Source organism: Mobula birostris, chromosome 8, assembly GCF_030028105.1.
Source record: "Mobula birostris isolate sMobBir1 chromosome 8, sMobBir1.hap1, whole genome shotgun sequence".
In the NCBI taxonomy this organism is placed as follows: Eukaryota; Metazoa; Chordata; class Chondrichthyes; order Myliobatiformes; family Myliobatidae; genus Mobula; species Mobula birostris.
This window is the reverse complement of record NC_092377.1, coordinates 58,252,547-58,265,190: the sequence shown is the minus strand read 5'-3', so window position 1 is coordinate 58,265,190 and position 12,644 is coordinate 58,252,547. Positions and strand designations below refer to the sequence as shown.

Below are 12,644 nucleotides of genomic sequence, written 5' to 3'. Positions count from 1 at the left end.
ATCTTTTACCATCTTTTGCAAATCTCTGATGGATCGTCAAACCTTAGAAATTGATTTGCTTTCTCCTCAACTTCTCTAGTATTACTTTTTGACGCATATTTAGTTCTTTCATTTTCTTATTCTCACTGAACCCTTTCTAATGAATCAACTGAATTTCTTGTGAAATCTACTACTTTATTGTGAAAACAGAGCTGAAATATATTTTACTTATTTCACCATTCTTTATTGCCTATTATGAATTTCCTTTTCTTTATAAGGGGCTCTTCACTGATCTTTTTCTCGTTAAGTACTTATAAAAGCTATTATAGTCAGTTTTTGTTTTTCATAGCTATACACTCATATTTTGTTTTCTGTATCAATTTCTTTGGTTTTCCTTTGACTCTTTAAAAGGTTCCCAGACCTCTGGAATACAGTTATTTCTGAAAACTAAATGAATGGTTAACTAAATTAAACGTGGAATCTCAATGGTTAGTCATTGGAAAGGTTAAAAATTGAGTACTTCAGGATATCAATTAATACTTTGCATCACCAATGGGGACAGGAGAGGTTCCGGAGGATTGGAAGGTTGCAGATGTTGTTCCCTTATTCAAGAAGGGAGTAGAGATAGCCCAGGAAATGGTAGACCAGTGAGTCTTACCTCAGTGGTTGGTAAGTTGATGGAAAAGATCTTGAGAGGCAGGATTTATGAACATTTGGAGAGGCACAATATGATTAGGAATTGTCAGCATGGCTTTGTCAAAGGCAGGTCGTGCCTTACGAGCCTGATTGAATTTTTTGAAGCTGTCATTAAACACATTGATGAAGCTAGAGCAGTAGATCTAGTGTATATGGATTTCAGCTAGGCATTTGATAAGGTACCCCATCCAAGGCTTATTGAGAAAGTAAGGAGGCATGGGATCCAAGGGCACATTGCTTTATGGATCCAGAATTGGTTTGCCTACAGAAGGCAAAGAGTGGTTGTAGTCGGGTCATATTCTGCATAGAAAATAGGTGCAGGAGTAGGCCATTCAGCCCTTCAAGCCTGCACCGCCATTTATTATGATCATGGCTGATCATCCAACTCAGAACCCTGCACCAGCCTTCCCTCCATATCCCTTGATCCCCGTAGCCACGAGGGCCATTTCTAACTCCCTCTTAAATATAGCCAATCAACCGGCCTCAACTGTTTCCTGTGGCAGAGAATTCCACAGATTCACCACTCTGTGTGTGAAGAAGTTTTTCCTAATCTCGGTCCTAAAAGGCTTCCCCCTTATCCTCAAACTGTGACCCCTCGTTCTGGACTTCCCCAACATCGGGAACAATCTTCCTGCATCTAGCCTGTCCAATCCCTTTAGGATTTTATACGTTTCAATCAGATCCCCCCTCAATCTTCTAAATTCCAACGAGTACAAGCCTAGTTCATCCAGTCTTTCTTCATATGAAAGTCCTGCCATCCCAGGAATCAATCTGGTGAACCTTCTTTGTACTCCCTCTATAGCAAGGATGTCTTTCCTCAGATTAGGGGACCAAAACTGCACACAATACTCCAGGTGTGGTCTCACCAAGGCCTTGTACAACTGCAATAGTACCTCCCTGCTCCTGTACTCCAATCCTCTCGCTATAAATGCCAGCATACCATTCGCCTTTTTCACCGCCTGCTGTACCTGCATGCCCACTTTCAATGACTGGTGTATAATGACACCCAGGTCTCGTTGCACCTCCCCTTTTCCTAATCGGGCACCATTCAGATAATAATCCTGTTTTCCTATTTTTGCCACCAAAGTGGATAACTTCACATTTATCCACATTAAATTGCATCTGCCATGAATTTACCCACTCACCCAACCTATCCAAGTCACCCTGCATCCTCTTAGCATCCTCCTCACAGCTAACACTGCCGCCCAGCTTTGTGTCATCCGCAAACTTGGAGATGCTGCATTTAATTCCCTCATCCAAGTCATCAATATATATTGTAAACAACTGGGGTCCCAGCACTGAACCTTGCGGTACCCCACTAGTCACTGTGTGCCATTCTGAAAAGGTCCTGTTTATTCCCACTCTTTGCTTCCTGTCTGCCAACCAATTCTCTATCCACATCAATACCTTACCCCCAATACTGTGTGCTTTAAGTTTGCACACTAATCTCCTGTGTGGGACCTTGTCAAAAGCCTTTTGAAAATCCAAATATACCACATCCACTGGTTCTCACCTATCCACTCTACTAGTTACATCCTCAAAAAATTCTATGAGATTCGTCAGACATGATTTTCCTTTCACAAATCCATGCTGACTTTGTCCGATGATTTCATCGCTTTCCAAATGTGCTGTTATCACATCTTTGATAACTGACTCCAGCATGGAGGTTGGTGACCAGTGGTGTGCCTCAGAGATCTGTTCTGGGACCCCTTCTCTTTGTGATTTTTATAAATGGTCTGGATGAGGAAGTGGAGGAATGGTTAGTAAGGTTGCTGATGACACAAAGGTTGGGGGTATTGTGGATAGTGTGGAAGGCTGTCAGAGGTTACAGCGGGACATTGATAGGATGCAAAATTGGGCAGAGAAGTGGCAGATGGAGGTCAACCCAGACAAGTGTGAGGTGATTCATCTTGATCGGTCAAATATGATGGCAGAATATAGTATTAATGGTAAGACTCTTGGCAGTGTGGAGGATCAGAGGGATCTTGGTGTCTGAGTCCATAGGACGCTCAAAGCTACTGCACAGGTTGACTGCGGTTAAGGCATACGGTGCATTGGCCTTCATCAACCGTGGGTTTGAGTTCAAGAGCTGAGAGGTGATGTTGCAGCTGTATAGAACCTTGGTCAGACCCCACTTGATGTACTGTGCTCAGTTCTGGTCACCTCATGTGGAAGAACGTGGAAATTGTAGAAAGGGTGCAGAGGAGATTTACAAGGATGTTGCCTGGATTGGGGAGCATGCTGTATGAGAATAGATTGAGTGAACCTGGCCTTTTCTCCTTGGAGTGATGGAGGATGAGAGGTGACCTGATAGAAGTGTATAAGATGATGAGAGGCATTGATCGTGTGGATCGTCAGAGGCTTTTTCCCAGGGCTGAAATGGCTAACACGAGAGGGCACAGTTTTAAGGTGGTTGGAAGTAGGTACAGAGTGGATGTCAGGGGTAAGTTTGTTACGCAGAGAGTGGTGAGTGTGTGGAGTGGGCTGCTGACAACTGTGGTGCAGGTGGATATAATTGGGTCTTTTAAGAGGCTCCTGGATAGGTACATGGAGCTTAGAAAAATAGAAGGTAACCCTAGGTAATTTCTAAAGTAAGTGCATGTTCAGCACAGCATTGTGGACCAAAGGGTCTATATTGTGCTGTAGGTTTGTTATGCTTCTATATAAAATTATAAGATTAAATCTTTATTCAAACATTCAACATATGAGGAGTAATTTTAAAAATTAAATGTTCTGTTCTTCATGCACTTCATGGAAGAATTGATTTAGGGTTAATGTACTAAATTTTACCTTAACAATGAATTATGTTCATAAAGTGGGGAGAGTGCTGGAATTGAGAGGGGTCATTTTGAAGACATGATACCATGCCATTGTTTTATCCTATCTTTATCTTCAAGAAATGCATGGATACAGTTACTGCTTATTTTATTGGTCTGTTTTCCTAAATTCTTGGTATTATTCTCATTTTCTCTTTCAAGTTTTTTGTCATTCTCTGTAATCAAGTTCAGAGCACTAATATGTTGGAAAGAGCAAATTAATAGTCTGAAATTGGTTATGTCCAAGCTTATAAAAGTTTCTTTCCTAGCTAAAGAAGGTGAAGACAAGGAAAACCTTCCAAAGCGGTCATCAAGTCCCAGTTTTAAGTTTACATTTTCACATACTGGTCCATCCAGTACAACAAATGGAACAAATGGCACTCATGGCAAATCAACAGCAGCTCAGACCACTCCAGCCAGTTCAACGAGTTCTTCCTCGAAACATACCAGTCCATCGACTGCAGTGACAGCAAAGGTTTGCATAATCTTTACTTTTGAAAATCTGCTTCAAGTTGGTTTATTACCAAATTATTTAGTTGTTTGATTTTATAATTTGTAATTTTACGTCTAGGCCTTATAAATTGAGATCCTCTAATTTCTGTTAAATTTGAGCTTTTGTAACATAGTTAGGTGAAGACTCCACCAAGTGATGGTACTATGTTCTTAAAATAAATCTTAATTTTCAAGCCATACTTTTTTTAAAAAAAACTTTTACCTTTGTATTGTGTGCAAATTTAGCTACAAAGCCATCAGTTCCATCATCCATATCATTGACATGTGAAAAGAAGCAGTTCCAACACAACGCCTCCAGAATACCACGAGTCACTAGCAGCCAACTAAACAAGGCCCCACCCACCCTCTATTCCCACTCTTTGCCTCCTGCCAGTCAGTGAAACTTTGCTCCATGCTAATTATTTTTCCTTTAATTATCTTGTTTAGCCCCTTGTGTGCAGTACCTTGTCAAACTTCTAAAAATCCAGGTAAACAAAGATGGCAGCGCGACGCAGCTCGCAGCAGCCACTCCGATGGCGATGTCTGTTACTTGTCAAGTAGGGTGCTGTGCACAATCCTGATTTGATGGAGACGGACGTGAGAGCACATCTGGTGAAACTTCTGAAATGCCTGCTTCGCTGCTGCTGCTGCTACTGTGTGATCCAGAATCTCTGGAGGGGAAGGCCCTGAGTCCTCGGCTTTGCTTGTTGCTCGGCGGCCGGGGCAGGGTCGAAGCACTCGGCAGAGCATGGTGCTCAGTGTTGAAGGGCTGGTCGGAGGCTCAAAGTTTTCAGACGGACTCAGAGTCAGCTGCGGTCGGGTGCTTCCAAGGGTGCTGCATTGGCAAGTTTGCAGCGCTTGGAGGTTCATGGCAGAGAGAGTTTCTCCCTTCTACCGTCTGCGAGAAATGATGAGGCTATCGGGACTTGAAGACTTTCTTTTTTACCATGCCCATGGTCTGCTCTTTATCAAATTACGGTATTGCTTTGCACTGTTGTAACTATATGTTATAATTATGTGGTTTTGTCAGTTTTAGTCTTGGTTTGTCCTGTGTTTCTTGTGATATCGTTCTGGAGGAACATTGTATCATTTTTTAATGCATTTCTACATGACAATAAACGAGGACTGAGTGTCCTCATAATCTCATCATCTAAAAAAAAACATCTACTGACTCTCCTTTGCCTATCTTGCTTGTTATTTCATCAAAGAATTACAACAGGATTGTAAGGCAAGATTTTTCCTTAAGGTAGAGGTTTGCAGCCTGGGGTCCGTTAAACCCTTGGTTAATGGTGGGGGTCCATGGCATAAGAAAGATCGGGAACCACATGTCTTAAAGAAACCATGCTGATTCTGGCCTATTTTATCATGTGCCTCCAAGTACCCCAAAACCTCATCCTTAATAATGGACTGTTCACAATCATCTGAAGGGCTCTGCGGACTTGACTCTCGAGCAAGCCAGTAGAGCACCTTTAAGTGGGCAAAGATTAGTTTCCATGTTCGGATGTGAGGCAGGAGAGGAGGGTCTCCAAGCCAGGCTGAAACACAGAGGAACAAGACCCCTTGTACCCAACATCTTGTTAGCAAATGTGCAGTCACTGGAGAGCAAGGTAGAGCATTGATCTATCAGAGGGAAATTGAAAAATTGTTGTGTTCTGTGTTTTTTTACCAAGACATAGCTTACTCCCAACCCGCCAGATTTGACAATCAGACATTAATACATAGGATGGACTTAATTGCTGATTCGGAAAAGGCAAAAGTTGGGGGTGTGTGTTTCGTGATAAACTCTCTGTGATGCTCCAATGTTGCGGTTCTGTCATACTTGGTTCCCCCAACCTGGAACACCTAATGATCAAGTGCTGACCACTTTATTTACCAAGAGAGTTCTCCTTCGTCATCCTGACCGCAGTTTACATACCACCATCAGCCAACTGTTATCACACCTTGAGATGCTGCCGTCACCAAACAAGAAACAGGTCCACCCCAAAGCATTTCAAATTATAGTTGGAAACTTCAACTAGGCCTGTTTGAAGACATTTCTGTGTAATTACCACCAGCATATAATCTAGCACCTGAGTCCCCAACACACTACTACTGTTATACTGTGGGAAGGAATGCCTATTGTTCCATTCCCAGACTGCATTTTGGGAAATCTGATCAGTTGGCTATCCTTCTACCTACATACAGGCAGAGGCTCAAGAGCAAGGCTCCAGAGATAAGGACAATAAGAGGTGGTTGTGTGAGGCAGAGGAGTGGCTATGGGATTGCTTCTCATCAGTAGATCTGAATGAATACACCAGTTGTCACAGACACTATATTAGCAGTTGTAAGTAACTATAAATTACTATGGTTGCACATTGCACATTTAGGCAGAGATGTAACGTCAAGAAATAAAGTCAATTCAATTCAATTTCGGTCTCTGAGGTCGACATGAGAGCATTCTTTAGGAGGTTGAACCTATGGAAAGCATCCGACCCAGATGTGTACTCGGCCAAGTACAAAAGATCAGCTAGCTGGAGTGTTCACCGAAATCTTGAACCTCTCACTTTGGCGGTCTGATGTACCCACCTCTTCAAACAGGCCTCAATCATACTTTGAATATTGTACATCTTGCAAACCACAGAAGTCAGTCTAACTGGCCTATAATTTTTAGTCTTTTGCCTTCCTATAAGACCACAAGACCTAGGAGCAGAATTTGCCCATTTAGAGTAGATGTAAATCATTTCCTTTGAATTGTTGGGCATATTTCTTATGCAGCATTGCTAACATACGTTTATCTTTTTTTTCTGATATACTTCAGGGAGGTCGTGTGGGTCTTGTAGATTATCCTGATGATGAGGAAGAGGAGGAAGAAGAAGAAGCATCACCAAGGAAGCGACCCCGGCTAGGTTCATAATTGATGCATTAGCTTGCATTAGGATCTGATACAGTGGTGCAACTGTTCCATGAACATCGGATCTGAATCGGAAAAGGCTCCTGTACTGTGAAAACAGAAGATGCAAATAAGGAGTAGCAACAGTATGCTTCAACCAGAGGGCTTGAGTTCTACATGGCAACAGTATGCCAATGAGGAACTGGATCTCTCTGGAATAAAGTTGGAAAGGCAAACTGGCCAATAAGCTGGTAGGACTAGCAGTTAGTACCTGGGAATTGATTGACAGTTTCCCAAATGGGGAAGAGAATCTGATTTGGGATGGGTTAGGGAAAGCTTGAACAAGGCAGCAGGAGTTCCACCAGAATGCTTTGGTGTTCTTTTCCGGGAAACCAAAATTGGGAGATGCAAACAGAGTCTCATTTGGAAGCCTTCGCATTCTGAAATGAATTAAGTGCAATTCCACCTGTGTCCGCTACCTTGTTTGTCTCCAATTGTGTGTTTTTAAATTGTGGGGTGGTGGGGAGGGAGAAAAACTGCTAATACATTTCTGCATAAAAGGATTTAAAGCTATTATTAGGACCATAATGATGAGATTGCAGTCATGTTCATTGGATCCTGGGGCATCCACTGGACCTGTTTAGCAACTCTAATCAAAATGACAAGTGGTTGGAAAAGCACAAGAATATGCACCTCAGATGCCGTATGAGACTTTCACAAGCCAATGTGATAAGGCTGATGCTGGTGACTGCAGCAAAAAGGTTCAAGAGAGAAACTACTGTTCTTAGATCATTTGCAGATTATAATTCGTGAAAGTTTAGGTTTGCAATGTTCCCAGCCCGAGCATATTACTAAATAGAGAAAATTTTATCCCATGTGATTTTTATGTATATTTTTGGCTATTGTATTACAGAATAACATTTCATTGTAGTTAATAGATAATGGAGTTACCTTTTAGGGAACACTAATTTTAACAGGCAACTGACATAATGCTAGGAGCTTCATCGAAAGCTGCACCAAAACACGAATTAATAAGTCTGCCATTGCCCTGTTAGTCACATTGTCTTGGAGAAGTCGTAATTAAGATTTCAAGCACAATAAAAGGTTTGCTCAGTTCCAGATGTTTTTATTGCACAGTATACTGTTTAGATCATTTTAAATACAGTGGTTAACGCAGGTTGTTAAACCAGCTGTAGCCAAATCAGACAACTGGCAATCTGAGATGAGCCTGAGGATGTTAAAAATAAAATTAAACCTCTTTTTTAAAAACAAACGAGAGTGTTTTTTTTTGGAGGTCATCATTGTCCCTTGATATTTTTGGAGGTTTTGTAGTTCAACATAAACATTCATGGGGAAAAAAGTGGGCTATCTGTCATGTAGATACAAAGTATAATTTTTCCATAAGACAGAAGTTTATTTTATATGGATGAATAACCACCACTGTAACTGTTATTTTACACTGTACACATGTTGATATTAATAAGGCAATGTAAGATTCAGGAATTAAAATGTGACCCTGTAATTCCATAAACAACATGCTGTTGTGTCTATTTTCTGGTAAAAGAAGATGAACTTTTAAAAATGGTGCTGAATTGTAAACTGAAAATCAATTAATTGATCCTTGAACAGATTATTTAGAAGTTTATTTATAGGATTATGCACAGTATTTAAAAGATAAGCCAAAGCAGTGACTAAATGTGTTTATGCTAATCAAAATTCATTTTTCAATTTTGTTATTTGGTTACTTGATTTGGGTGACTGTATTATGTACTGGTTGGTTTGAAAATTTGATTATTGTGCATTTACTTGTAGAATTGGTATATTCGTTATTTTAATTTTAGAATGTTTCAGTTGTGATCCTCCTCGCATATCACAGTACAATATGTACTGTGCCATGTTCTTGAATAGTGACAGTTTACATCTGTACACTAGATTCTTCTTGCAAACATAAATATAGTTTTAATTTTAAAATGACTGATGTTTGTGATGAACTGTTGCTGTATTGTAATTTTAAATACCATTGATTATTTGTTTTATTTTCACATTTAAGATAATGGAAATTTAAAATTTGCCCATTGACAATGTGTATTTCCTGTGTTTGCCCTGTGAATCATTTGGAACTATTTTGACGTTAGCCAACTCTTCTCCTGAAATAACTTTGTTTTCAGGCGTTCTTAAAATGTGGTGTCATATTTCAGTTGAAATAATTATTAACATGCTTGTTCACATATCTCAACGCATGGTCTGCAATTCCTCAATTGGTGGATACAGCAGCAGTTAATTTAATTTGTTTTATTTAATATTTATTTGTTATAAATGAATTCTGTTAAACTGCTTTATTATAATCAATCCATGAAATTAAATGCATTTTAACTCCAAAAGGAAATACTGTAGCTCAAGATAATGGAGTAAGTTGAAAGAAAAATCCTGATTAGCATTGTCTTCTGACTGCACTTTAGCTTCTCATTAATATCATTTTATACAATTCCAAAAGTCAACACATCTATACCATTACATTCCAATCAATTTTTACATTGATTTATTTTCATTATCACAGCACTTTATTGAAAAATGAGCATTGCTTACTTTTCATTTTTAAATGATTTTGAAGTCCAAGCAATGATTTACATATATACTGCTTGTTTTTTTAATTTCAAAAAAAATGTCCATATACGAGTGTTTGCCCAAATATATAAAATTGTTTTGTACATTGTTATATTTCTATCTTACTAGGATGTTAAATAATTTCCCACTTAAATGATTTTTTGCTGTCAGTGCCGATTTAACAAAGGGATTTCTATTGAACAATTTAATTGAAAGATGTTTAATAAATTCAAGTTACTTTACTGTATCATTTGAAGCTAGTTTTTGAGTGAGGATTTGAGAGTAAAATGTTACTGCTACAAAGCTGAAAAATTCAGTATTGTTAACCTCTTAATCTGGCACACCTGGGACTTTACTGCTGGACTGGCAGATTTTCTGGATTATTGAATGCTACCACCAAGCAATTTCTCTTTTTTTAATGTTTTGCTGTACATATAATAAATCTTATGGTAACTCAAATTGAGTGTCAAGGGTCACAGGAGATGCAACCAGAATTTCAAGAGAACACAAGGGATGCAACCAGGTGAGTTTCGGGGCAACACTGAAAATGCAACCAGGTGAGCTTCAAGGTATAATGAGAATTGGCAACTGGTGGGCCAGGTGCCGAACCACTGGGATTTTTGAACAACCAAATACTTTTACAGTTTAACTTTTTCTTAATATGCAAAAAGTAAGGCAGAGATTAACTGGATTATTTGATATTTTGGTAATCAAAGATAGATTTCATATGTTTCCTTGATTAATCAATTTTTCTATTAAGACTTGGTAAATAAAGCATGGAACTGGTCAAGATAGGATTGCTCTTCAACATTTTTGAATTGAGCTCTTTTTAAAATGACTACTGAAATCTTATGGAATGTTCTACTTTACACCAAAAAAATGCTTCCCACCATTTATGTATATTCACAATTGGTTATTATTACAAGGGAAGTATGGTGGAAAAAATGCAGGCTGTCATGTCATGTGTTTGTAATACTTTTTCATTCACAGCATTTAGGTATCACTGACAAGATCATTAGTTACTGTCTATTCCTACCATTAACTTAATTGAAACTTAAAATCCTATCAGGATGGGAGAGACTAGATGTTCAAAGGAAGAATCCAGAAACTAGGAATCACTGTTAAAGAATACATAGCAAGGACTTAAGTAAGGAGAAAATATTCACCTAAAGAATGGTGGTTTTGTGGAACTCTGCCTCAAGGTGTTTGAGATTGCATCTCCTACCTTAATGATGTATTTTAATGGCATAAATGGGGAGAAGGTAGGATCAGGTACTGAAATAAAAACAAAATGCTAGAAATACTTGGTAGGTCAGGTGTCATTTGTGGGAAGAAAAACACCATTAACATTTCAAGTTGAAGATCTTTACAAATTTTATGATGTCTTGAACATGAAAGTTTCTTTTCACAGATGCTGCCTTTACTAAGTGATGACAATATTTTATGGTTGCGATCTTGTTTGATTTCCTCCATCTGCATTTTTTGATTGGGTAATTGTCTTGAAAGGCAGAGGAGCCTCAAGGGAGTGGGCTATTCAGCCCTAGTTTCTACACTCTGTTTAAAGATAATCCTATAGAACTGAAAGATTGGATTTTTCAGAATAATGAGATCTTTTCCATATTTTTCCAAATTAGGGTGGTGTGTGACATGGAGATCAGTGGTGGTGGTCTCATCCTGATGGAACTGTCAGTTTGCAAGGTGGTGTGAATTCGTGCGGTATGTGTAGATGCTACACTGCAGCTGTTAAGGAATGATGTTGGAGAGAATGAATGTTTAAATTGTTGGATTGGTGTCAGGTCATCACCTTTTATGCGTAATTGAAGCTTTAAGATATAAAATGGGAAAGTAAAGTTGATTTATACTTCAGTCACTTGCAAAAGTAAAATCTGCTTTAGCCCATTTCCTTTGGCACAGGGCAAGTATGTTATTCAAGTAGGAATGAAGTATTTATCCATGACATCTTTACGTCTAATAAATTGATGATCGTTGTAATGTAGCACTGAGCTGATATCAGTAACTAAGGGTATCAGAATGTTGAAATATTATGGGATACCTTTAATCAATTTGGATATTCAGTTATTTTATACTGCCTAAATGTGTGACATTAAACAATAGCTATGTTGTTTTCACATTCAGCAGATTACCTAAATGCCTTCTTTGAACATCTTCATGTCTTCATTTAGAAATTTATTTTCGAAAGATGAAATAGTTTTCCAAAACTTAGTGGTTAATTTGACACAGAAATGTCAGTGTTCCACAATAGTTCTGGATGTGTGCAGATAAGCTTTCGATGTTTATACTATTAGAGTTTATATTTCAATCCTAGCAATTCTTGAAGCCATAATAAGCAGTTTTGTTACACAAGTTCATGGTTAATAATATGGTAATTGAGTTTTGCAGGTACCAACAGTCTTGAACTATGTTATAATTCACAAGAACAATACAATCACCATTTAGCATTCTAAGTTGCAAATAATTAGTACTGCCTATTAAGTAAAAGGCGGCTATTTTAAATTGTGGCTGAAATGCATCAATATGATCGGCAAATTAAGAGTCACATTATATAGTACTTCAACTTTAATGCAGTTCAATTAAATACTGTACTCAAAGATCTCTCAATTAAAATTATGGATTTTGTAGTCTGTTGTCCACATTTCATTTTTTGATAACTTCCTGTTTAAGCTTTTCTGCCAGATGTTTCCTTTTCTGAATTTTCTGCTTTTCTTCTTCAGATAGCTACATAAAGAAAAAAAAGTGCTAGTCATTATTTCTGCATTATGTACAAATGCATTACTTAAAGACTGTCAATGATACCAATCCTTTTGACAAAAAAAAAATCTTTGATCAATATTCTCTTGTGCAACGACACTCCACCAACTGCAAACTAAAGTTATGTGGTGTCAGAAGAGGCATGTTACAAAATCAAATTTAGTCTCACATGCTTCACCAGCTACCGAATGTTAACATTCTTCATGCTAAAATGATTAAGGTATCAAGTATATGATTAAGGTACATGAGTAAATGCTCCATTCTTTGTCCTGACATGATTTGGGGCTTTGCTTAATTTCAGCATTTCCTTCCAGTTGCCAGGCTTCCTGAATTCTGGGAAATCCACAGCTATTATATGCAATTCTGAATCACACCATTCCAACTGAACAACCACAGTCGTTACATACTGTTGCCTTGCC

General features: G+C 38.5%; 2 protein-coding genes across 3 annotated transcripts in view; one reads left to right on the top strand and one right to left on the bottom strand.

The window, feature by feature from the left end:
* The window catches only part of LOC140201332 (serine/threonine-protein phosphatase 4 regulatory subunit 3-like), an 82,185-nt gene extending 73,359 nt beyond the window's left edge, over nucleotides 1–8,826 (top strand). Inside the window, exons 15-16 of the mRNA XM_072265260.1 lie at nucleotides 3,761–3,966; nucleotides 6,781–8,826. Coding sequence (XP_072121361.1) covers nucleotides 3,761–3,966; nucleotides 6,781–6,876 — 302 coding nt within the window. The 3' untranslated portion in view covers nucleotides 6,877–8,826. The remainder of the gene's footprint in view (nucleotides 1–3,760; nucleotides 3,967–6,780) is intronic.
* The window catches only part of cfap36 (cilia and flagella associated protein 36), a 112,391-nt gene continuing 107,756 nt past the window's right edge, over nucleotides 8,010–12,644 (bottom strand). The window contains exon 11 of one of the 2 annotated variants that reach the window (XM_072265262.1): nucleotides 8,010–12,192. In XM_072265262.1, coding sequence (XP_072121363.1) covers nucleotides 12,112–12,192 — 81 coding nt within the window. In that variant the 3' untranslated portion in view covers nucleotides 8,010–12,111. The remainder of the gene's footprint in view (nucleotides 12,193–12,644) is intronic. The other variant, XM_072265263.1, reaches the window with a different exon arrangement.